Below are 25,996 nucleotides of genomic sequence, written 5' to 3' on the forward strand. Positions count from 1 at the left end.
ACAGTAAAAGGTTAACACTGATGATTTTTGAAGCAAATGAGGAGAAACTCATATCGCTGCTTTCCAGCCGGTGTATTTTGCTAATCTCTATTTGGCTTCCATTGTAACATTCTCCTTGCACATAGCAATGCGTTTGGAAAAAGTGAATTTTTGTCACACTGCTTGCCAAGTGTTTTAAACTGACACCAGCTATGACTAATGACAGTGCTGGAATGTGCTGTTCTCAGTAGAATAGAGGCCTGTACAGACCTAGGAGTTTCCTGGGGTCCAGCTTCTGTCTGTTCAGTGGGCTGGTGCCATACAGCAGTGAATGATGTTCAGAGTGAACCAGCTGTATTTCCTCCAGACTGGCTTTTCGACCTCGAATTCGCTGAAAGAAAACAGCAGAGGCCTACAATATTCCACTGACAATATTTAGGGAGGAAAAAAAAAAAAAAAGAAAGTAAAGGTCCAAAATAACATTTAGTATGATTAATAATGGGTTGAAATTGCGTCATGCAGGAATGTGACACTGATTTGTTTATTAAAGTAATGCTATATGAAAAACAAATGCGTGTGTGCTTTATCACAAAATGCTTCACTTAAGCCTTAGGAGAGTTATCTTAATACAGGGTTTCACATAAAAGAAAAATAAAAGATTCTGCCTCTTTTCTACATGATATATTAAGAGATACAAACCAAAAGATGAAATATTTCTCAAGAAATCTGTCTAGAAAAAACCCTGATTTAGAGAGCAAAAACTTATTCACACCTGTAAGCTGCAGATGTGTTTGGAATGAGGATTAATGTTTTTTGCATCATTACTAGTACTTGTGATTTATGCTGCTAGGAGGAACATGATCACAGTGAGGAGAGACAGGGAAAAAAAGAAAACTGAACTTTAAATGCTTTAGCAACATATTTGTGTGTTTTTAAATTTTTAATGTGTGATCAATATCAACATACACACGTGTTACCATGTGTGATTAATATTTTTGCTGTTACACACTTTTTGTCTCTTTAACTGGGTCTCCAGCTTGTACTTGCCCCAAAACAAGATGTAAAAAATCTGGGACATCTTTCTACAAGAAAACCTTTCCTTAGGAAGGAAGAAAGACAGGAAAGGAAAGCTAAAGCTTACACTTTCTTATTTGGCATTTCTGTTCCTTGTGTGTATTTGGAGTTACAGCTTATGATAAAAATATTTATTTCTCTGTTTGTGCTAGTGTTGCACAGCCTTTGCAGATACAGCAACATGAATCAGATTTTCTTCAGGATTGAGCATAATAAACAGCACTGTCAACAAAGTTCTGGACCCAAGATCACCTTTCCTGTTAATATTGGATAAAGTGAAAACAGCTTGATTTTAAGGTCTTGGACCCTAGTTGCAGACCTGGTCCTTATGAACACCGAGGGCCAACTTTCTCACAGCTTAGACTGGATCTGTCTGACTCAAGGTCTACAGATACACAGGTACAGCAGTTACCTAATAGACCACCCTATTTTCAATTAGACTGCTTTACCTGTTACAGAAATGCATTTAATTCTAATTTTCTTGGAGTTTAAATTCTTACTGTATCCAACACTTGGTCATACACATTGGAAAGCATCAACCTTTGCAGTAGGAGAGGAAAGCATTATTATGAATATTAAAGAGAATATGCACTACAGAAGAGATGCCTGGGGGATGAGGGGTCAGAAGAACCATGCACAATTTATACTGAGTTAAGCAGTGGGAATTTTTTCTGACTAATCAGGAAAAATATCCTAAGAGTTAGAGGTAGATGACTGTGGAACAAGCTCCCCTTCAGGGAAATGGTGGAAGCCCTATTTCTTGTAGTGTTTAAAACTTGACTAGACACAGCAGTGGAAAGAACATTTTAGGGAATGATCCAAGAACTAAATGACTTAATAAACCCTTTTTCATCTCTAATTTCTTCAAGCCTCTCCCAGTCTCACATGAGAATTTGTAGCAGTGCACTCACATCCTTTTAACACACAGTTACACAATCAAAATCAGCACATTATGTTACTTCATGGAGTCAGTAAACTCTGTAATGGTTCTTCTGGGTCAGATAAAATATTTTTCTTCACAAGTGAGGTGACTGGTAACATTTATTCCTTCATCCATTCTCATTAAGGTCCATGTTTCTAACAAGCTGTTTTAAAATGTATGTACCCAATTCTCCCCGGCAAAACTGGGAAAGGAGTCTGGCTTTTAAGACAGATAAAATAAATGTATAAGAAAAGTAAAAAGGAATTTTATGAAGGTCAAGCCAAAGAACCTTGAGCAAAACACTCACACTCTGGTCACATATTTTCTATAAGGTATACAAAAACTCTCAGACATGTTTAAGACAGTTAATTGTCTGGCTTTTTTTTTTTTAAGTGTTGCTAAATGAAATGCCATATCCCTTTAACTATAAAAAACCACACAGCTAGCCATTATTTTTACATTGGGGTGCTCTGTGATATCTGGTCTGGAAGTGGCCTCCCCAAGTGATTTGCCAACAACACACCTCCTACCCAGTTTCACCAGTCAAATTGTCTAGGGTAGAAACAGGTTATGCAGAAAGCAGTTTGGTGCAGAAATCATGTGGCACTGAAGAGGACACTCCAGGCAGCTCCCACAGTGAGGTTCTTGGAGTGCAGCCATCAGCTGAGCTGGCAGAGCCCAGAGCTGCTCTTTCTGTATGGCTTCTCCAGCTCTAACATCAGCAAGGACTTTTACACTGCGGATGCCAGGAGGAAAGGGAAGGGCAAACTGTGTACTTGTCTGTGCTGTTACTGCATTCCCATCTGCTTACTTCGTGTTCCTTACATCCCATCCTTGCAGTATCTCTGCATGTCAATCCCAACTATCTAAGGCTCTGCACAAAGGAAAAAATGTGCATTAAAATTACATGTATTAATTTCTGAGAATAGTTCTCACATGTAACTTCAGTTATGCAAAGTGATCTATTTTGGGTCTCACTAGCATGAGACAACAGAACATATGCGTTTGTATAACTTTACACATACACTTTTAGCCACATCTTTGGTAGTATCAAAAACATAAAATGTAGCAGAAAATTGGAATAAAGCCAACAAAAAAGGAGAAATAGCATAGAAAAACAAATGAAAAGTATTTGTTTCTTTCTGGAGAATTTGAACAATACATCTACCCTTCTACTACATTCTTAGTAGAAGGCGAGTCATCCTTTTCTAATGTGTATGACAATTTGTGTGTTGGGTTTGTCCTCTGACATATGCAGTTTCCTTATTAACAGAAACATTTATAAATCTCAGGAGAGCAAAATACTTGCACCTGAGTGCTTAAAAAAATCAGTCTAGAACTAGAAATCCATTGTCCCTACAACGGGGAAATGTTTTCACCCTTCACAGAATTTATGGTCAAAGTCTGATCTCCTGTTAAAAGAGACCATTAAATTTTCACACAGACAACCTCTATTAACCTGAAGATTTTGGCTGGACTATCAGCAGAATAAACTCATGTACAGACAGAGACTCAAAAGGACAAAGGTGACACTGCCTGTTTCTCTCTGCTAAACTAACATGAATTGTGACACAGTTTAAGGATATTTCTCACTCAGCGTGTCCCTTGCCTGTACTGCAGCTTTTTGTATGAAATTCCCTTAGGCTATCAAGTTTGTAAATAAGGTCTTCAGATTTTTCCTGTCTTCCTGAGATTTCTCATAGTTGTTAAATTTTCTCCTGTTTTCAGAACTACTCAGATAACACGTCCTGTGCCAGTCAGTATAATCACATTGCTTGCTCTCTCTCCACCATGTGGGAATTTCAAGCACACCTCTGAAACACATGCACCCACATAGAGATGCATTTATTCTCCTCACATGTTTTGGTCATCTAGTGCCTTACACTCTTAAGGTTTTGAGTGACTTAGGCAGATTTAGAATATGTTAAACACTCTAAATAGTTCTGCTCTTTAAAAAATATTAACTTTTCCTGTATTATTTTCTCTTTAGTGGCAAATTGAGGTTCAAAGAGTAGAATTTTTCAAATATTTCAGTTTATGTGATCTGGCAGACTCAACTTTAAATTCTTTCCTTCTCTCCCCTTCAGTTCATGAGATGTGGACAGCAGCAGGTATGAAATGCCTCCCTAATCCAGAAAACTACCAAAATTCAGAACAAATTCTAGGCTGAAAAGAAAAGTGTTGCTGGACCACAGTCCCTACAGGAAGTAAATGTGGGGGCATGAAGCAGGACTATGGCCACATTTTCTTTTCTCTTCTGAAAGTGTGCGGATCACTGTAGCCTAATGCCAGTCATGTGTGCATGAATTACAAACCCAAAGGAGTTATTTGAATACTTCCTCTCCCTAGAACAAGTGGAAAGTAGACACCCCTACCAAAACATAATTCAGTCCTTTTATTTTTCCCAAAGGCAGGGCAGCTAGGAATTGCTCTTTACCAAGGGAAAATTGCAAAAAGGAAAAAAGATAATGGAGGTTTGTATGACCATCTTTGCATCTTTTAGCTGCCCCTGTCTGCATTTGATAACTGTTCTACATCTTTCAGCCTGTAACAAACACCAAACAGGCATTTCAGCAAACGTACATAAAACTTTGAAACTAATGCAAAAATATTTTGTGCTAATTTTGGTTTTTCAATACATATATACCAGGATTATAAAAAAGTTTACTATGGATGTGTGTGTGGATGTGGATGTGTGTGTGAATTATACACAGTTATGCTCCACTCTCCTGCCTTGAACTCAGTCAGGGGTTGGTCTCTCAAATCTGCCTCTCCATGACTGGCAATGGTCTAAATGTATTTTTTCCCTTGTCTTGAGGAATCCAATGGAGGAATTAATCTATCTGTTTGGAAGTAGGATATGATTTAAAAAATAATCTGGAGGCTAAAACTAATTTTTTGGTTTAGCAAAAGTCTTCCAAACTGTTGTTTGAATAATTCTGGAGCACAAATATCTATGGCTAGAAAGACAAAATACAGTCTGGAAAAGCAAGTCCTCCTGGCTGTGTCTCCAGCAGCAAACTTAGCAGTGCCAGGAAACATTCCCAAGCAGAGTAACACAATCATCTGAACTATTAAATTGCTAAAGTGGTCCTTCATTCTGTTTTGGCTGAGCAGCAACTAGGACTCTCCCAAACAACTCTCAGACATGGTTTGGTCACTGGCACGGACCAGGAAGCATTCCTGAAGCCCATGAAAATGGGCCTTTCCATGCCAGTTGGCTGCAGGGGTAGAGAACAGTCTCAGACACATTTTATTTTGTAGAAAATACACAACTTGTGTACCCCATTCAAACCTTGTTATGATTTTACCAATTTGTATTTTAAAAATAAATGGGGTGAGCATGACTAAGATATACAGGTACCCATAAAGGCAATACTTTGAGCTTACTTTGGTCTGTCTAGATTAATCTATGAACTGCAGCAAGCATAGTGTTAGCCTTAGTCTATACGACTTTCATGATCCTACGCCCAGTTAGAGATACCAATTCTCTGTACACTCAGCCACTCATCTCTCTGTTGCCAAAGACCTGAGCAGTGTGAGAGGAATTAATCCACACTAAAGGATTTGGGAACCACAGAAAGCTTCCTGCTATAGATAACAAGGGTCATAGAGATACAAGTTGTTCATTTTCATAAGGGTTTCTTGTTGGATTATGAAAATAGGGGGGGGGCCCTAAACAAGCTTGTGCCCAAGGATTACATTACAGTGCAGTGTATAATACCTGAGCTACCTCTGACTGAAGTAGTTTTGATCCTAAAACTCCTTATCAGACAAAGAGTGGGACTGCAGCCCTCCTGTGGGACTATTGTTTTAGAGAGGAAAAAATTCACTGTTAACTGCAGAGAGTTTCCTAAATGGTTGCTGCAGGTGGCTGTTGCTAACCTGCCCCATAGCCTTGGTGTATGAGGCAATGCATGTGGCAAAACCTGACCAGTGATCTCCCCACATCTTCTGACAAAAACTGTGGGAAATTATGTTGAGAAATTATATTAAGAAATGGTAGTGTACATGAAAGGGCATTCAGAATTCAGCAGAAGAGACAGTGCAGTTGCCCATGATCCTTTCACTATGCGCTTGTGGTGTGGTATATTCCAGAAAGCAGCTTGATGGTGGCTTTTTATATCTTGGATAATGCAATAACCACTCCTTTAGTCACACAAGTTATCTATTCAGCTGAATAACTTTCTAAAGAAACAGAGCACCAATTAAGCATATCACTGTAACCTTTCTTATTTTGGAAAGTGAGCAGTTTTAAGCACTTGTTTGATGTCAGGCACATGCTAGATAAATTTAGTGAAACAAAGGACAGATTGTATCACCAAATATAATTCTGTCTCTAGCTACATAAGAGGATCTAGATAAATACCATATCTATGCACCAGCCTCACACTGAAACTCCTTAGTTTTATCATCAGGCTTTTAATTTTGACAGCTTATTTCACATTCCAGCTTCATTTTAAAACAAAGAGTTGGGGTCAAAATTAGCTGAATGCAGTTCAACATGAAGTGACTTTTTTCCTCTCTGCCCCCCTCACTCAATTATGCAAGACTTAATAGGCTGTATTTCAGGTTTTGAAATTTTAGAATTGCAAGAGGAAACTTCAAATCTTCCTGGAAACTAATCTTGCACTGCATGCATCTCGAACTAACATATACCACTTTTTCATTTTACACCTTTTACAGATACCTTTTACAGAGGCATACAGTTTGTTAGTGAAGAAAGCAGTACATAGTAGCACACTGCATTTTACTTATTTTCCCTCTTTTGTCTTTTCTTTATAATACAGAGTCCTGTGTCAAGAAGGTAACGGCTTTATTTTAGTAAAGCACTCAGCTGCATCTTTAACTTAATCTTGAAGTATGTGATTCCCCAATGAAACCACTCATGATAGGTGGCCTTAAGGGCCTTGCTGAAAGAAAGTCTTCTTGAACACCAAAAAAAATTATCCAAGCTAAAAAAAGAGAATTATCCTGTTAGAGTGCTGCCATCTAGTTAGATGAGTGTATACAACAAATCCATTTGCAGTGCTTGCAATATCTCACTGACCAGGACATGAGCTACCTACAGAAAGTCTTTGGGGACAGCCACTAATAGCTATTCAAAGGGATCTATTGGACCAGTTCCTTTGGGTTTGTAAAAGCATAAGGATATAAAGAGAAGTAATTAAACAGAACATGAGACATGGAAATTTTGGGATCCTGCAAAACATTAGCAAATTTTTGCTGAACTTTGTTAACTTGTGCTGCAGTGCAGTAAACACCTGTGATTGCCACAGGCTTCTGCAGAAGTTGACAGTGCTGTACAACTCACAAGAAGCAAGAAATGGTAAGAAAAAGCTACTATTAACTAACTCAAATCATATATGAACCTCACAGACAGGCTTGAATATTTGATTCAAGCATGGTTTAATATGTGATTTTTTTAAGAAAATCATAGAAAAAAAAATTACAAATTTTCTGTTGCTTAGAAAATTATTCTTGAATGTCTTGGGGCTTCACATGGGACTTCTTGTATACCAGGTAAAGGAGCACACTATGAGAACAGACTTTAAAGTCTGAAAAAAGACAAGATGCAATATGCTTATGGAATGATACAAACTATATTTTAAGAAGTGTTCTATGCTACTATGGAAGTAAAATCCTTAGATGCTTGAAAAAGTTAAGAACCATGCTATTGGGAGGACTGCACTTACTGCTTGACTACTGCTTGTCTACATTCCTTTATAAAGACAAGGAATAATAATTTAGTATTTTATATAAAATAAAATATAAATGGGTTTTATATATTCTTATGCATGTGGATGCATGACGCTGTGTAAATTCTTTATTTTCTGACTGGGGAGTGTGCTTTCCTATAATGCATTATTTTAATATTATCAGTTAAGACCAAATAATTCCTAAAACAAAATTACTCTCTTATTACAGAAGTAAGACAGGTTTAGGAGTTAATAAACTTGCTGTTTATGTTAACAAGACAAGTATCTGGTCTTAATTTTAAATTACCTCGCACTTGTTTAGCAACCCAGTTTCTTGCAGCCTTGACCAGATGCTTTGGATTCTTCCAGCGTGTTCGGGGTGATTCGCATAGTTCCCACACATGCACTGGTGCTTCAGCATCAGACTGTCATACACAACACCTTCAGCACAAAGACAGCACAATAAGAAACAAATGAAAAAAATGCAAGTTGTACTGTTCCCTGTCATGCGTACTTTAGCAAAACTGGATTTTATTTGACTATTACAGCAAGATTAAAATCCCACTGAATCATTTAGGTTGGAAAAGACCTCTGAGATCATTGAGTACAATCTTTGACCTATCTCCACCTTGTCAACTAGACCAGACCACTGAGTGCCATGAACAGTTGTTTCTTGAAGAATTCCTGGGATGGTGACTCCACCACCTCCCCGGGAAGCCCATTCTGATGCCTGACAGCTCTTCCTTTGAAGAAATCCTTCCTGACATCCAACCTGAACCTCCTCTGACACAGCCTGAGGCCGTGTCCTCATGTCCTGTTGTTGTTTGTCTGGGAGAAGGGACCAATGCCCACCTGGCTACAGCCTCCTTTCAGGCAATGTAGAGATCAATAAGGTCCCCTCTGAGCCTCCTTTTCTCCAGGTTAAGCAGCCCCAGCTCACTCAGATGCTCCTTACAGGAGTCATATAGACCTTTCACTAACTTTGTTGCCCTTCTCTGAACCCAAATTTCTTTTTCCTTTGTAAGACTCTGAATTTTGGTTTATGAGGTGAATCTTGTAATTCTCAAGAAATATTAATGAATACAATTAACTGGAAAGAAGAAGGGGAATTAGGTGATGCCTTTTGAAAGATTTTATGGCTAGAAAAAAGAAATCTTATTACTAAACTACATTTTTCTCTTTCTCTAGTGGGTAAAGTTAGAGCTGTTAACCTATATACAACAAGAAAATATTATGTACAGAGTGTAAAGAATATAATTTAGAGAAATCTTTTAAAATATATTATGAAATGGCAATGGAACTCTGCAGTTTTACTGCTTAACTAATACTATATTAATTCCAGATCTCAAAGCATATCAAATTAATGTTTCAGAGAGTCAGAACAGTGGCAGTCAGAGTCCTTTTTCATTAAAATGAAAAGTTCCACCCACTACTCAATTAGGATCAAATCCTGTTGTTTGACTGCAAGTGCAAGGTACCTTTTGAATTTTCTATGGTCATTTGTGCAAGGACAGAACAGCTTTATACAAAGAACCTATCAATATCACATTACTCTGTAGCTGTGTATTGGTAGCAAAAGAGAAATTTTAGTGAGTAGGCTCAAGCTAAATTCAATTTTCAAGGCTTTCAAACCAAGTCTGAAACACTGAAAAATTATTTTCTGTATTTACTTGTTCTTTGCATTTCTCCTAGACATGTCTGGAACAAAAATTGTTTTCCTTACCCCTGTGTGGACCATTTTCATTTGGGAAACATTTGGCTTTTTTCTTTCCCTTGCAGTTGAAAGGGACTCAAATTAACAATTTCTCCAAGCTGCAATACTTGGCATTCAAAACATCTTTCTTATGTGCCACCACTAGTGGGGATGCCAACACAGTTCTGGGAAAATTGTATTAGCCTGCTACTGAAAAGTCAGCCAGTTAAGAAAACACAAAATTAAATCCCAGATTCAACAAAATGCTCAATACCACCCTTATTTAACAAAGTTCTCTAATGGGTATTGAACATCAATAAAGTCTTTAAAAGCTCTTCTGAATAAGAGCCCGTATACATCGTGGGTGATTCGAAGTTAAGGTTCTGAGATAATTCAGTTAGAAGCCAGCCAGAAGTTATGCTGCTCTAGAAATATTTATGCTGCCATATTTCTTAGCTCATGCACTTTAGAACTGATCCTTTGGGATCTTGGTATTTTATGCCAAGATAAGCCAAAACGATAATGCACTTATGTTAAGCGTAAGGAGAACAGAAATATAATACCTAACTGCAGTATGACTAAGTTTATGCTAAATTATTATCTAGCAAACATAATAGTTCATTAGTAATAAATGTTTGTGTTTACTTTCTGATTCTGTTTTCTTTTAAAGAAAAAAAAGAACCAGTGAAAACCTGGAGCTAATAAGCTAATGCAGCTTAAAATATCTCCTGGCATTGTCAAAGCAGTTAATAATTTCCTTTCTCTGCAGTTCCTCGCTGCTCTATCATTAGGTCTTGTAAGTTACTTGGAAGCATGCACACAAATAAGTGCATGCTCACATACCTCACTTTCCTTTTATTGGCACTCACAGTTTTAACTTCTGCAGTCTGTTGCCTACTCAGCTCGTCCAGTTTGGCAGTGACCATTTTACCAACAGATAAGAAAATATTTCCTCCCATCCACCTGACCAACAGGGAAGCTGTTTATATGCTAACTGTACAGGCATCAGGATTTTCAGAAGCTTTCAAGTAGAATAGGCTGTTTGTTATATTGAATGGATTTGAACAGAAATGCTTGTTAAACATTAAGAAAAATTAGCTGAAAGTATCTTCTACCTGCCATTCTTTCAATTAATTTTTTATTCTTCTTACTTGAATAGTTCAAATAGCAGGTAATGGAAATAATATTAATAAATAAAAGACATGTTACTATGTTCTGTTATACAGGGGTGAGTATAATAACAACACTTTTTTATTACCTGTATCAGGATTACAATCAATGTGTATTCAGGATGTCTTCTCTGGTTGACATAAACTTCCTTTCCTTAGCACTTTTCCAGAAATAGAATATAACTAAAAATGTAATTTTATTATATGTGAGTTACTTTGTCTGAATCAAAAATCAGTTTAATAAGGTCAGGTCAGCAATGCATGACAGAAGCATCTGCTCCAAACTTTTAAATACCAAGGTATTCACACCACTGAGTTTCAAATTTGTTTCTAGGAGGATTAATTGACTTTAGAAAAGACTGAAATCTATGTTTTCGTTTATTGCAAGCATTTAAATTGATTTAGGATGTGCAAGTGATTCAGATGTGTGGCTGCTGGTCATACAGCACATGTGCTTGGTATGATACCAGAATGCAGCAGTAGAGCTAACTGCTAAAAATAGCCTGTAGGATTTCCCTAACAGGATTCAGCCAATAATCATCCCACCCCCACGAAAAAAAAAAAAAAGAAGAGAGGGAGACAACTGTTTTCAATTGCAGACTGCTGTGAAATATTAATAAAAGATGGTTATTCTGTCTCTCCAGAACAAATGCCTACAGCCAGATTCTGCTCTCAGATTCCTTGTGTAAATCTGAGCAGCTCCACTGAGACTGGTGGATTTATTCTGGATTTACACCAGTATTACTGAGGTCAGAATGTGGCCCTGAAGACAGATGGGAATGGTGCCACCACTGAACCATATAATGATAGGGGACACAGGACAAAAGAAACTGAATTTGCTTAAGTCAGTAAAAACCAAAATTTTACTGGGGGGGACTCCCTAACACTCATTCATTTCAAAAATACTTTTTTCGGGTCAGTTTCTTTTAATAATATTTTAAACGGAGGGGAGAACAAGAGACCTAAAAAAATCACTGGCTAACAGTGCTTTTGAAGAAGATTAATTGGAACAGTACCAATAAGAAAACCCAAGGGAAGAATATCTAATAAACTATTCCAACAAAAAATCTGAACTAAATAATGTCAAATATTCTGTAAACTGCCCAAATGAAAATTAAGTGGACTTTATTTTTTTTCCACCTTTAACTCATTATCTTGTGCATATACTGTGTATATATATTGCTTAACTCTCACAACAATCACTGTTCTGATTCCCTTCAGATATTTGGCTAAAAGCATTTTTCTCATGACACACAAAAATATAGGCTCAATTTGATTCCCCTTTAATAATTTGCTACAACTGTTTTCCTCCTACCTTTTTTTCTCTTTAGTCTTTAAAAGTCTTTAAATAGGAAAAAAAAACCAAACAAATTAACAACAAAAACCAGCCCTAACAGAAAATAGTAACTCAAGGCAGGAACATGCTATTACATTAATTTCTAGACTCTGAATTTGCCCTTGCTTTATGGTGGACTAGAATTTTCTCCCTTTCCACACACCCATTCCTTCCTTTCATGCTTTTACAAATGGTAGTGTTGCAACTGCTGTGGACAAAGGCTGGTTGCATCTTGTGCTCTCTTAAGGGATAAAATCATGGAACCATAGGATAGCTTAAGCTGACAGGGACCTCCAGATGTTTGTAGTCCAACTCTGCTCAGAACAGGTCAGCACTGTGAGCAGACCACATTCCTCAGGACTTTCATCCTAAAGGATTTTCTAAAGGCCATATAAGAATAAATAAAAACTGGGTCTGAGTTTCTTTCAAGTGATCAATGAATAAATGCCGGGGCACCATCCAAATCCAGGAGATAGTATGAAAAGATAAAATATTTCTATACCATAACATCCTATATGTTAATAATACACAGATTGTTTCGGTTTTGGTTTTTTTGTTTTCACAGAAACTGCATTAGAACTGTTGATGTTGCAAAGTTTCTGTTCATTGTCACTCCAAAGGTATCAGTCTCATAACATAAAAAATAGCTTTATTTTTGATGCACTCAGAAACTGGAGTGATAAAGGTTACATGTGTAAGTCTGTAAGCCTAGGCACATGTCAGGAAAAGAGATTTCTTTAAGCAGAAAGGAAAGGCTTAACTGTGAATGCAGAACTATGTGCTCTGCAAGACCTGTTCAATTAGCACAGGTACAGCTTGCAAGCAGGTGCAGCACCACACTGTCCTTGGCTAGAACCTAAAGGATGAATTCAGAGCAGAGGTGGAGAAGCAGAAGCATAAAGTTGTAGGGCAGATGAAAATAGGAGGATTTAATTTTTTTTTAGTAGTGAGTAGAGATTATTATCTTGAATGAGCAGTGGATGGGGGGAAAAAGATTCAATAAAACAACAAACAAGGATACAAGAAAAAGATGTTCCAGATTTTGAAAAAGGAATTCAGTGAAGGACTGAGAATCTCAGTTGCAATAAATTGGCCTTCCTTCCTTCCTTCCTTCCTTCCTTCCTTCCTTCCTTCCTTCCTTCCTTCCTTCCTTCCTTCCTTCCTTCCTTCCTTCCTTCCTTCCTTCCTTCCTTCCTTCCTTCCTTCCTTCCTTCCTTCCTTCCTTCCTTCCTTCCTTCCTTCCTTCCTTCCTTCCTTCCTTCCTTCCTTCCTTCCTTCCTTCCTCCCTCCTTCCCTCCTTCCCTCCTTCCCTCCCTCCCTCCCTCCTTCCCTCCCTCCCTCCCTCCCTTCCTTCCTCCCTTCCTCCCTTCCTCCCTTCCTCCCTCCCTCCCTCCCTCCCTCCCTCCCTCCCTCCCTGCCTTCCTACCTTCCTGCCTTCCTCTCTCTTTTCCTCCCTCTCTCTTTTCACTGGTGTTCATGTAGCTATGCTTTACTAAAAGGGTAAATTTAGACTCTACCTAATCTGACTGCATTTCCATTGCTGAACCTATCAGGTTTCTTTGTGTCACATCTCGAGCCCTTTATGCCAGGGATGTCCCGTTCCCATCATCATCTCTGTTCAGTGTTTGTCATACATAATTTCATTCCTTTTCTTATTTTTCTATCTCAACTTCACACTTTCTTTCTTGATTAGTTCCACTAATGCCACAAGTCCACAGATCCATGTAACCCCCTTGACCTTACTCCCCTTACTAAGGATTATAAAAAGAGGTGTCAGTAAACCTTAGCAATCAGACTGAAGCAGCAGCTTTTACACCTGTAACTCCATTCAACTTTCTCAGTGGAAAAACTGGAGATTTTTGAAAGGGACTGTGAGCTCCCTTTTGGTGTGCTCTGCAAATCTTAGAATGAGTTTACAGTGTTTACAGTGTTACAGGGGACTCTATGAACACAACTGGAAATACAGTGGCCTGGCTTAGGAATCCTATCTGTACAAGGCTTTTCTTTTTGGAGAAACTCATGGAAAGTGAATTAGTATGATTGTTTCTGTACAACCCAAATTTTTGTAACCCAACAATAATAATACATTTTTGCTTTCCAAGTTCACATTCTAATTGGGAAGATGGGAGCGCACATTTTCTGACACAGTTACATACAGTGCCCATTAAAGAATCCATCCTACATAAATCCATGGTCATAGTCTGAAAAGATGCAAACTTTCAGAGTTCTGCCAGCTTAAGGAAATATTATTTTGGCATAAACCTTCATAAACAGAAGCTGCCAGTATTTATTTCCCTCCTCTTTTATTTTTCTTTGTGCACAATATGGATCTTCACTTCTGACCATGCTCTGATATTATGCTGACTTTCAGGCTTTTGGAAAGATGGACCCTCATGCAAAGTTAGATTACCCACAATAACAAAGGAGGTTTCTGTGGTCATTTTCCTTCCTTTGACTGAAGATTTTTGAGGTTCTAATCACTTTGCTTTGGACAACCCATGTTCCCTGAGTGACTGGAATGCCCACGACCTAAACATAAAACCTGTCTCTCTGGACTCCACACAACTGTTGAATGACACAAAAGTTGTAGCCAACGTCACTTAGTCATGTCCACAGCTTTGCTCCTTCTGCAGAGAAAGTGACCTTGCAACAGAGACTGATTTGTCAAATGAAGACATTGAGAATTACATCACAGTTTTCCTCCTTACTGGTGGTCTTCAACTTATTGGTGGTCTCTTTACAAAACAGGCAATGAGAACACAAAGAAAAGAACCAGAGAATAGGGAAATGAAAGAAAAAGCTATAAATGACTTAAAGGCACCAAAAATGCACCTGTTTCTGTACTGCCAGAGCCAGTCAATGGTAATAATTTACAACTGTGTGAATATTAACCCTGTGATTTATCAGCTGCACTGGTTGAGTTGGTGCCAGTATAGCATCATAAAACAGAGGAGCAGTAGGGCTAAAACTGAACACATTGCTGCAGGAGGTATTTGAGGCATTTAAGTCTGTTGATCCCACATGAACAAATGCATTTGCCCTGCCTATTAAAGGCAGTCTTTAGGGAATCCTACCAGTTGTGTAGACATGCTGGCTGGGCTGGTCCATGTCTAGGTGAGGTAATGTGGATTCAGCAGGGGAAGATGGGGTCCTGGAAAGTGGTCGGTGTTTATCTGATCCTGCCATGCCAACTGTAGCCATCTGAGCCTGGTAGATTTGCAACTGGTGGACATGCCGATGTGATGGGAACTCCTGTTTCCGAGAAAACAGCACAGTAGAAAGAAATGTGAGATGGGATCAAGTAAAACACTGAGGGAAACATGTCAACAAATTAAGTTCATTAGGTCAGGGCCGTAATAAACAGTGGGCGCCTCCACCCCCAACGTGCACCTAAGACCCACTCAATAAATCCATTCAACAGATGTTTGCATGCTGACAGTGTGGGCTACTGACTTTGCTGGAGAGTAGGCGATGGCAGGCAACCTGTCAGTTCTCCCTGGCAGGAAAGACAGCTTCACATGCAGAGGCTTACAGAAGACAAAGTTTTTCTAATATATTGAATACATAATATGATGTTAGAACATGCATTTTATGACCTTATACAAATAGAATTTAAATTTTCCCACAGCACTGAAAGTGGAAAGTGATGTTCTTACTACTCAGTATCAAATGTGCTGAGCAACTGTGAGTCAAGTTTTTACAGTTAACTCAGTTCCCAGGGCTCCCTGGAAAGTAGCAAGGATTTGCATATAAGTTTTCACAAATTGTTTAGAAATTCAGGAATTGTTACGTGAGATCCCACTTAGGAACCATTTTTTTTTGTCATAACTGCTGCTGGCTGTAGGCAGAGGCAAGCACTTCAGGGAAATAGGCAGCTGTGAAAAGACTGTAACAGAGTAGAAAAGATTTTCCATTCTGTTTTGTCAACAGATGGTCACTTTTGCTGACATGACAAAGGCTAAAACCCTGTGAAGCCAGTAGGAACCTGGCTCACTCCATGGAGGAGGATCACTTCTCAAACCATTTTCTTTCTATCTTTCTTTTTTCTGTGCATATAGTCCCAAAACCTCAAACAAAAGTGGATGCAAGAGAAGTATTTTCAAACCACTTAATTCAGCTGAAATTCACACTTGTGACTTAAAACTGCAGGCTCTATTTATCCTCACCTGGGCTCAATATACATATATGCAGGAAAATATATATATAGATATATATACATATACATGTGGCTTTTTTTTTTTTACTTTGTTTTTTTTTTAAATAAACCCAAGAACAATTAACATTGTGCTTGGGACAGCAGATTGGAGGCCTGGCTTGGTCAAGGAGAGATTGCTGGCTGCTCAGAGAGGTGAAGCTGAGTTCAGGCTGTGTGGGAAGGCAGGTGGGAGTACCCCAGCCCATCACACACTGCAAAATAAATCGGCAGCTCATGGGATGTGAGAATGTCTACCCTTCATGTAATAAAAGAGGCCTTTATGCAAACACATGCTCATCAATAACAGCTGAAATGAGAATAAATGCTTTAAAAGGCAGCTTCAAAACCCACTTTAATATCTAGGGTCACTACTTCAGTAAAAAGACATAAGGTCATGGGAAAGGTAAATCACCTGGGACATTGTCATAAGTGACTAAATGAAGAAAAAAAATATGAGTAAGCAAAAAGAGGTTATACAAGAATTGTCTTAGTTTAGAGTCGTTGAGCCATTTCCCTTCCTTTAAATACAGACCCCAACTTTTCTTATAATTTTTTTTAACGTACAGTGACAGGAAGGATAGTGTTGCATATTCCAGGAAATATCTTGAGCTATCTGAAGAGGTCTATGTATCCATCCATGAACAAAATGAAACTTAACATTCAGGAAATTTTTTCCTGAAATCTCTTTTTACTTAGTTTTGCTAATAATTTTGATCATGATAAATTTTCAGAGGAGTTTTATTTTTTTGTCCTCATAGGTATACATATGTTTTGCAACATTTGCTGGGAGTGTGTGTGTTGGGAGATGAGTGAAGAATGCATGGACACTATTGTGTTGAATATTCTCCCTATGGAGAACAGAAAGAGATACATTCCTTTGTGAGAATTTAGCATTCACTTTCCTCAATGCTGGCTTCATGGTCAATAAAGTAGTCACAGGAGGCATTTTGCTATCTATGGTGTGATTACTCCCTGCATCCTAGGATCAAGTGGTGGCAGCAGCACTGTCTGTCTGATGCTCGTGTATTCACAATTTCCTGCCTCCTCTTCTGAACTCCCAGCTGAGCAGTTTGGAAGAAGCCAAACTGCAGGAGTCATTCATGGCACAGAATGTTGCTACCAGACAGGAAATCAGTGGAATACTGTTATTTCTGCTGCTCTCCTCAACTTATATGATGCCTTCATTGCATAAATTAAATAGCTGCTGTGTGTGTATTTCTTTGAGCAAGGGAATTTATGATATATCTTTCAATGTTCATTTTAAGCATTGATAATTTATTAATTGAGTTTACTTTTCTGATAATCATTACAGTACAGAAGACAAAAGGATTTGCTCCCTATTGGAATGCTCTTCAAGCTAGTAAAGGTGCACCAGTGGATTGTGGTAGTCTTCACTGAACATTATTACTTAAACATATTTCTTAAAGAATCTTGGAAATTCAGCTGAAGGCAGATTAATGCTGTGTCTGGACTTTTCTCAGTGCTGGTTGACTCTGAGCTCTGACGCTTTAGAGCTGCATTGTCTGCCTTGCTGTTACTTCCAGACCTGAACTTCAGTTTTGCAGTATCTGTGCATTTTTTATTTTTTTTTTTGTGGAGCTGTACATTTGCCATTCAGTCAATATCTAAACTATAATCTTTCCAGATCTCTGATCTAAAAAAGTAATTTAAGTGGGGTTTTTAGGGGTTTTTTGTTTGGTTGGTTTGGTTTGATGCTTTTGTTTTTACTTTGCTGGGTTGTTTGGGGGCGGTTTTGTGAGTTTGGGGTTTTTTACAGTGTCTTGAAGAAGAAAAAAGTCTGTAACATCAAAAAACATAGATAACTCTGGAAGATGTTCCTATCTTTGCTTCTAAAATTATTTTGTGTTTGTGTCTATGTAGTCAATAGAAACAATATTTTTCATGCATATGAACAAATTGAGATAATTTTTTAAAATATTAATCTACCTGTGTGAACATCACCTGAACCAAACATCTATTTCAGCAATTTGTTGGAGACCAAGAATACAGCCTATTCTTTCTCTCCTCCATTTTCAGGTTAAAGTATGTCCTGTTTATATCATTCTCCCCTCCTCAAATGAAACCAGACACATACTGTGTTTGACACATGTTTATCAACATGTTTAGGGAAGGAGAAGAAATTTGTGGAAGGTTACATGGAAATTGGCTGACACCTGCTTTAATTTCAGAGGACACAGAAAATGTTTGCCTGTGAAAATCTTTTAAAATTTATTAAAAGTAGAGTAGTTTGTCTCACAAGGCTTACACTGAGGCGTATATCCTCTCGTGGCATCCAGATCCTTTAATTGTAATATTTGAAACTGTAGACATCAGCAAAGTTTAGACTTGTTTAGATACTAGTCAAAGTTTTAGGCTAGTTTCCTGATTAGGTTATATTTTACAGACAACAGGCACACATGAAATACATACGTTTTTTCCCAGCCACCTACATAGTTATGCTGTGAGCATTTCTGATACTCTGAGTCACAGACAAGTGGATTAATGCAATGAGTAATGTGGATAATCAACACACTTATCTGGCTCCCCAAATGTCCACCTGGCCTCTGGAAGGGATTAAAGGAACACAATGAATTTGTCTTCAGGTTTTATGTGTTACAGCCCTGCAAACACATGTCCATCTCTCCAGCAATATGACAAAAGCAGTATTTGCACATCTGCAGGGCCAGTGATTTGTGTGAATATATTTGGAGCATTTCTTAGGTAACCTGAGCCCTGTCTGCCCAGCATGGAGCCTGCTAGTTCCAGGTGCCTGAGATTAGTTTATTAGTAGAGGCAAGCAATTAGGGCTTCTGCTGGAGCTAGCAGAGGGCCATCCATCGCCTTCCACAGAAACAAGCTCAGGCCCTCAGTAATTATTTTGAGGAGGAATTTTAGAATCAGTATCTAAAGAGAAGATGAGCCTTTTAGGAGCATGGAAGGTAAATATTTGTTGTCCTCCTAGTATTACTGTAAGGTTTGTTTAGCAGGGCTTTGAATTAATTTAGGTTGGCGTGGATATTCCTTTCATGTAGGTGTGTGATTTGTACATTTTGGAGCTTAACATTTTGTAAATTCTAAGGATTTTAATGAGAGCTATTTATTTATTTCTACTGGCTCTGAGAACTGATTAATCACGAGTAATCTGTTGGGTTATTAGATGGTCTATGTTGGAGGATAAAGCATAGGTGAGTTATCTATAACGGTCCTTTGAACTGTTCTGTTTTGTGCAGAGAAAAAGATATGTGGGATTCATTCATAAAAGCTTGTTTTGCTTCTTAACAGTCCGGTTTTTAATTTAATGTTAATATTTAGTTTAGTCACAGTTAAATAAATCCAAATATTTGTATGTCTGTAGCATAATCCCTCATGTTTATGGGTGTACTAACACTTCTGTTCAGGGTTATGCTTTGGCTTTTTTTCATTGTGGTAGAGAACTTTTTTTTTTTTCCTCTTAGGGATAGCAAATTTTGCATTTCTTACTAATAAGATTACTACTCTCATATATTTGTGGCCAGGCTTATATCCCTCTGTTGTTGTGCCTTTGATGCATTCTGCTGAACTATGAAGCGTGTGCTCATGTCTGTTAATTGGTAAAAGTTTTTCATGATTTTCCCATCCTGCCTTCCTCTCCCAAAAGTCCTTAAGCACTACTATCCTTACAAAGCTTTTCCTCTCAAAGCGTTTTTGGTGGTCTGCTTGTTAATTTCCACATTTTTTTCAGAAAATTACCCAAAGGATGGGTAATTTCCTGAAGGGAAAAGCTACATGCAAATGCTTCAGAAAGTTTTGCCCTAGGAAAGGATGAAAACAAGACCTGCTGCCTTTCAGACCTTCCTCTCCCTCCTTCTTTTGAAGGATATTTCTGGTGCCTGCTCTGCTGCCCCATCTCACCCCGTGGCTCCTGTTGGAGGCCTCACTCCTTAGCCCTGTCCAGACCCCTGCAGCAACCTGGGAACAGAGCAACTTCAGATCCTGCCACTTGTCTTCTCTACCACCCTCCTAGGCTTTCAACCTTCCCAGTGCAGTTGGAGCTGAATGCATCCAAGGGGTGTCCAGGCCAGCCAGTGACTGCATCCAGCAAACAGGCCTCAGCTTGCAGCAAACAGAGCTCAGCCCTGCTTTAAGGTCCCTGGGAAGGCAGACTTGGCCCAAACTAACACAGCATCGTCCAAAGTCTGAGTAAGTCAGAAATTCTGGTCACCCAGAAACTTCTCCTTCAACCCAGATGTAGGTCCTTCAGAAATATCATACAATATATTAATAAGTTTGAGCTTGGTTTTGTTCTTCAGAAGTGACAAGAAAAAACCTATAGAAGGTAATGAATACAAAGGAGTTTGTTCCTTGGGACAAAGAACTGTGGGTAAGTGGAATTTTTAGCAATTTTCACCCAGGATTGTTGTGAAGTACTATTTCACCTACTGTCCTCAAACAAAGACATAACTAATTGCCCTCAGAAACCAAGAAAAGATGGGTCCTGAGGTCTTCCAAAAAATGTGTGTGAACAAATATGAAAGTGTAGGAAAGGTGTCTCTCTGTCAATATATACAACCTAAAATAGAAATTAGTCTGAGATATCCTTGAAAATGAATATGTTGAGACATCTTTTTTACTGCTCTGTCACTTGGAGAAAACACATCACCAAGAAGCTCTACCACTTTCTAATTTTGACAAAACCACATGTGGAGCCACCAACTTCCATGGTCATCACTTTCAAAAAACCCCAGTATCACCATCTGAAATATATTCAACCACAAAGTCAGAATCAGCATTTTTATGAAAAGTAAGTAAATTACAAGTATGGTTACAGACACATAGATTGAATAGGTAGAAATGGATATAGAGCAAGCAAAAGCATAGACAGGAAGAAACAGGGCAGTTAGCCTTGAGGCATCTGGATATATTAGGTCATGTATTATCAGGATGTTTATAGGATTTGGATTTCTCTTGCTGTAATCCAAGGAATACAATGTTGACTAGAAAATGGGTAAACAGAAATGAAACCTTATCAACTCAATCTTGGATGCAGATACAGAGCAGTGGGATGGAAGCTATAGCCCAAAAAACTGCCTGGAGTCCCAGGCAGAGATTTGCCTTGGGCAGCAAGCTGCTTCTCACAGCAAAATATCCCCATGCTCTGTGCCTTCCCCTTGCCTTCTGAAGGACTGTGGAATGGCTTATTCCAGCTTCTGCCAAGGTAGAGCTTAGTACTTAGACTGGTCCTACTGCAGTGACAGTCCAGGGAGTGGTTATCACCCTCAACCAGTTTTGTTTTGCCCCTCTGTTCCTGGAGCTGCAAAGCTGCTGCTGTAGAGGCCCCTGTCCCTCTCCTTCCATCCTTCCCTTCTAGTGCAGAAGCACCTTTGGGGTGACAAAACATGTTACAAAAACTACAACACTTTTGGGCCAAGAAATAAGGGAAGAGCAAAGAGCGTGCTCCTTTATCAAGGCACATAGGAGAAGATGCACTTTGGACAGCAGGTTGCACGGCTAAGTGTGCAAATCCAGGCTGGAGTCACACCCCTTGCCTCTGGCTGCAGGATGTAACAGCAGAGTCAGGACCCTGCCAGCAGACTTTTACCTCTGCTGTTGCATGAGGAGGTGGATTGTCTGCTGACCTGTGTTTTTGAAGGGGGAGAGGGTAAAAGTTACCTCTCTTGGATGGAATGTTTTCAGAAGCCTGAGCATCTAAACATCACCTATGTTGGTCCCATAGAAGTGAGGAATCAAGGTGGTCACATGGTTTGAGAAGTTTTCAGCTATCTTTGTTAAGAAATAGGAACCAAGCAGTCATGATGTTGAAGCCTGGCATGATTAAGTAGAAAGGAATTATGGGAGTGACAGAAAAGGTGGCCCTAAAATCAGTGCACTTTTGCTGGAGAGAAATTCCAGGAGTCCAGCTGAGCTGCTGGTTTTACTCCTGGTTCCTGCTCCTGTGAGAGCTGCTTTCTCTGCTCCCAACATTGGCAGGTACTTAACTTCTGTCACTCCTGCTAAAGTGCTGACTGCAGTGTGAACAGCACTCATCCAAAGAAAATGCTTTTGAGGAGAAATCTTCAAAAGCTTCATTCCTGGCTGAATCTTTCCTCACTTTCTGACTCCCACAGATATTTAATTAAAATGTATAAATAATTGGGGGTACAATAAAGGGGAAAAATATTCCAGAAAAGTTTGATGCTTTCCAAAAAAAGAATACAGAGAAGTGTAGATATGAATGCAAAATGAAAATACAATTTTTCATGTGTCTTTCCCTAACTTTCAGTATTAACAAGTATTTTCTTCTTTTACTTTGATATGAAGAAAAAGTAGGCTCTATAATAACATTTAATGGTTACAACCACCTAATCCTAGTAGCTTTCTGAAATCAATAAGTTGATATGTTGGTCAAAACTACTTGATAACATCACCTGTCCCACAGATTTCATTGATCTGAGAAATGTCACCCAACTCTCTTCAACAGTATTGGCAAATCAGTTTGGTGTTACTTTATGCAGATAATTTCAACCACTTCCATCTTTCTGCTCTTCATCAGAACTACTTTTCTTAGCAGACTTGTATGACTTATTTTTAAGTGAAGAATCATTACTTCGGCCTTCACACAGAAAAATAATAATCTCCTATTGGGCTAAAGCCCCATTAGTAGTCCAGCTGCAGATCTGTGTTTTCTGCATATTTCAACAGATTCTACTTTGGTTTTATAGACAATTCTTCGGAGTTCAGGTTTTATTGTAGAAGTAATGGAAATTACTTGGTTCTGACGTATAAAGAGAAAATCTTGGAAAACCCTGCTGTTCAATATAGAGTCCAGACAGACAAACACATTAGTGCCCAAGTATAAAATCATGAGGGTGTATAGATGACCCTCCTTGTATGGAGGTACAGTGAGGTCAGAATGGAGAACACCGGAGGACCATATGGTCAGCAAATATAAGAGCCATCACTGGGGTGTTTGACCAGCTCTGTTCTATCTCTATTAAGCATTTGTGCAGGTCACTTTATCTAATGCACAAGGCTAGGGAATGAACAGATTTAGAGCAGCCCTGCTGAGAAGGGGTGCTGGTGGATGAGAGGCTGGACATGACCCTGCAAGGTGCACTCACAGCCCAGGAAGCCAGAGGTGTCCTGGGCTGCACCAAGAGCAGCGTGGGCAGCGGGGCCAGGGAGGGGATTCTGTTCCTCTGCTTTGGACAGACCCCACCTGCAGGGCTGCAAAGGAAGGACAGGGACCTTCCAGGAGTCCAGAGGAGGGATGCCAAGATGATCAGAGGGTTGAAGCACCTCTCCTGTGAGGAAAGGCTGAGACAATCTGGATGGTTTAGCTTGGAAGAGAGATGGCTTCAGGGTGAGCTAATTGCAGCCTTCCAGTAACTGCAGAAAGCCTACAAGATGGAGAGAAACTATTCACAAGAGCATGTAAGGACAACAGGGAATGGCTTCAAACTGAAAAAAATCTAAGTATAGATTTGATATCAGAAAGAAATTCTCTAGTGTGAGGGTGGTGAGCCACTGGAGTAAGTTGCACAAAAGTGCGGATGTGCCATCCCTGGATGTGTTCAAGGCCAGGTTGGATGGGGCTTTGACAAATCTTTTCTAGAGGAAGGAGTCCTTCTCCATTGCAGGGGGTTTGGAACTAGATAACCTCTAAGTTCTGTTTCAACCCAAGCCATTCTGTGGGTCTATGACTTTTACCCCCTGAAGATTTCAGAGAGATATATGACCAAATCTCACACCTTACTTCAATGTGGTTAAAATGCCTACAGACTTACTTTTTCCAACACATATGTAGTAAGAGATAGTTTATTGAAAAATTGTGTATACACACACACACATCTCCAAATATCACAAAATATTCTAAAAACATATTTCTCTCTTCAGTGCAGAGCTCTACTACACTTTTCAGATTTTGGAACACAAGGAAATAGTGATATGTAGGGAAATGGTGATATAATTTGAGACTAGAAAATAAAGGATTTGAATATAGGAAGGATGGTGCAGATGGAAAAAAAAACTGTCACAAAAATCCTTTCAGATATATTCTATATATTTAGAATTCTACTTAGTTGTAAAATGCTCTATACTATTGTAAAATAAATATATTTCTACAACAAATAAGTACAGTTTTGTGTTTGTTTTTGGTTTTTTTTTAGTTTTATTTGGGATGAGATCAAATTATTTGTAATTTAAACAAAAATTGAACTGAACATCAGAAGATTTCTTATGAATATTTCCCACTTTGTTTTCTCAGCCTAGGTTTTGCTGCTTTTAGCAAGTGGGAAAATTGCTAGAATGGGCAGTTTTAAAATGGAGGGAAAAACCTTTATGTTTGCTGATTTAGGAACAACTAGAGAGTTAAAAAGAAACAAGGAAAATGTTATGTGTTTGCATAGCACAAATTGTATAATGCACACTGCAAAGTAAATTATACAATTTCTTATTCCTTAAGTAAATCTCCAAACTTAAAATGCGAAGTAACTTTCAGTAGATACCATATCCTTTGTTATTTTTCATGGGAAGGATGAATTAAATTTTCTGAACTTGCCTCGTTGCAATGTACCTCAGGTGGGCCTAGATTGCTGTTACAAAGAGAGATGTGGACTAAAAGGAAGAGTGGCAACAGTATTACAAAATCCTAACATCTGAATAGCATAAGGCCCAACCTCTTCCCTTCTCACCCTCTCTTTTTATGATAATGCCTTCCACTTTATTTATGGTTTTAAAATTTGGCAGCATTTTTGTTTGTATGTTCAACTATAAATTCTTGCCTTTGTGCCTTTTCGAAAAACTGCATCTTTCATGTGCTCACATTAATCCTCAAATAGCAAAAGATATTACAAGAATTGCAAGAAATGGAAGCAGAAAGAATAAGTAAAGAGAATACTTTACTGGGGAGAGGTGGGGCAATAAGAACTCTTGTTCCATTCTGGAAGGAGGCTCATTGATTTGCTCACACTACATAGGGATCTCAACACTGCTTAGCCAGTATTTTACTTCATCTCAAAGAGAGATCTCTCCAAAGTATTCAGGACTAACTTACAAGAAAAGAAGTCTGAATGCTTAAAAGACCAATGGACACAAAATTACAGGCCAAATAATAGTCTATATTCCTCATCTGTGCTCTGTTACCCCTTACTATGATTAATGTCCTTCCTGAAATAAAACACAGCAGTTTTAGGTATATTAATTAAAATTTTTAAAGCTGCCTATATATGGAACAAAAATAGCTTTCTACTTTAGACAGTGGTTATTTTTATTTTTTTCAGAGAATAGCTGCTTAGTACTTAGAATTATTATCTCTTTGTTTTAAAGGCCAGCTGAGATAGTGATGTTTCAACTCATATATTGGGGAAGGCAGCCTTGAGGATCAACTCCATTGCTGGTGAAGTCCCTTAAAGCACCTCCCTAATTGTGGTCTGATGGCAGCCTGGGAGGACATCCACATGCTGGAGATTGTTTCCCACAAAGGAGGGAGACAAACTTCTTGCAGACACACAACACACAGGAAAAAATACATACTGGAAAATGTTGTACCAAATAAATAGCTACAATTTTAACTTTGTCTAGTGAAACCTGGGAGGACAGAGTGGGGAAATCCTGAGAACCAGTAAAAGTAAAATGTTAATTCTAATTGTTGTATTTACTTGGCCTTGTGTTGTGACAAGTTTGTTATTATGCAGATTTCCTACCTGCCACCTTCTATGGGAAGATTTTGCCAAGTGAAGTTATGCAGACAATTCCCCTTGCTTCTTACCTCTTTATTTGTAATTATGTCGGCCCTGTGTTCACTCAAGATAACATTATAGCTGTCCCCAAATGCTCTAGATTTGGAGCCTGTGACAAACAAAATCTTTCAGTGCCTGGAATACTTTTTTTTCCCTCTGTTGCAGAAGTGCAGCTACTAACATACTGAAAACAAAGCTGTGCTTGTTTATTTT

The 25,996-nt window shown here is 38.6% G+C and overlaps 1 protein-coding gene and 1 long non-coding RNA gene across 13 annotated transcripts in view; one reads left to right on the plus strand and one right to left on the minus strand.

Annotated features, from left to right (window-relative positions):
* The window catches only part of HDAC9 (histone deacetylase 9), a 457,947-nt gene that overhangs the window by 133,096 nt on the left and 298,855 nt on the right, over positions 1-25,996 (minus strand). For all 12 annotated transcript variants that reach the window (XM_088065227.1, XM_088064938.1, XM_088065152.1 and 9 more), the window contains 3 exons: positions 14,947-15,124; positions 7,982-8,115; positions 250-370 (listed from right to left, as the gene is read on the minus strand). In XM_088065227.1, coding sequence (XP_087921353.1) covers positions 250-370; positions 7,982-8,115; positions 14,947-15,124 — 433 coding nt within the window. The remainder of the gene's footprint in view (positions 1-249; positions 371-7,981; positions 8,116-14,946; positions 15,125-25,996) is intronic.
* Positions 18,870-25,913, plus strand: LOC148185216 (uncharacterized). The gene is made up of 4 exons (XR_015774322.1): positions 18,870-19,006; positions 20,071-20,246; positions 20,357-20,427; positions 25,371-25,913. It is a non-coding gene; the product is annotated as an uncharacterized LOC148185216 (long non-coding RNA).

Source organism: Pseudopodoces humilis, chromosome 1 (genome assembly GCF_049639895.1).
Source record: "Pseudopodoces humilis isolate 2021_Gansu_Grassland_sample_001 chromosome 1, ASM4963989v1, whole genome shotgun sequence".
In the NCBI taxonomy this organism is placed as follows: Eukaryota; Metazoa; Chordata; class Aves; order Passeriformes; family Paridae; genus Pseudopodoces; species Pseudopodoces humilis.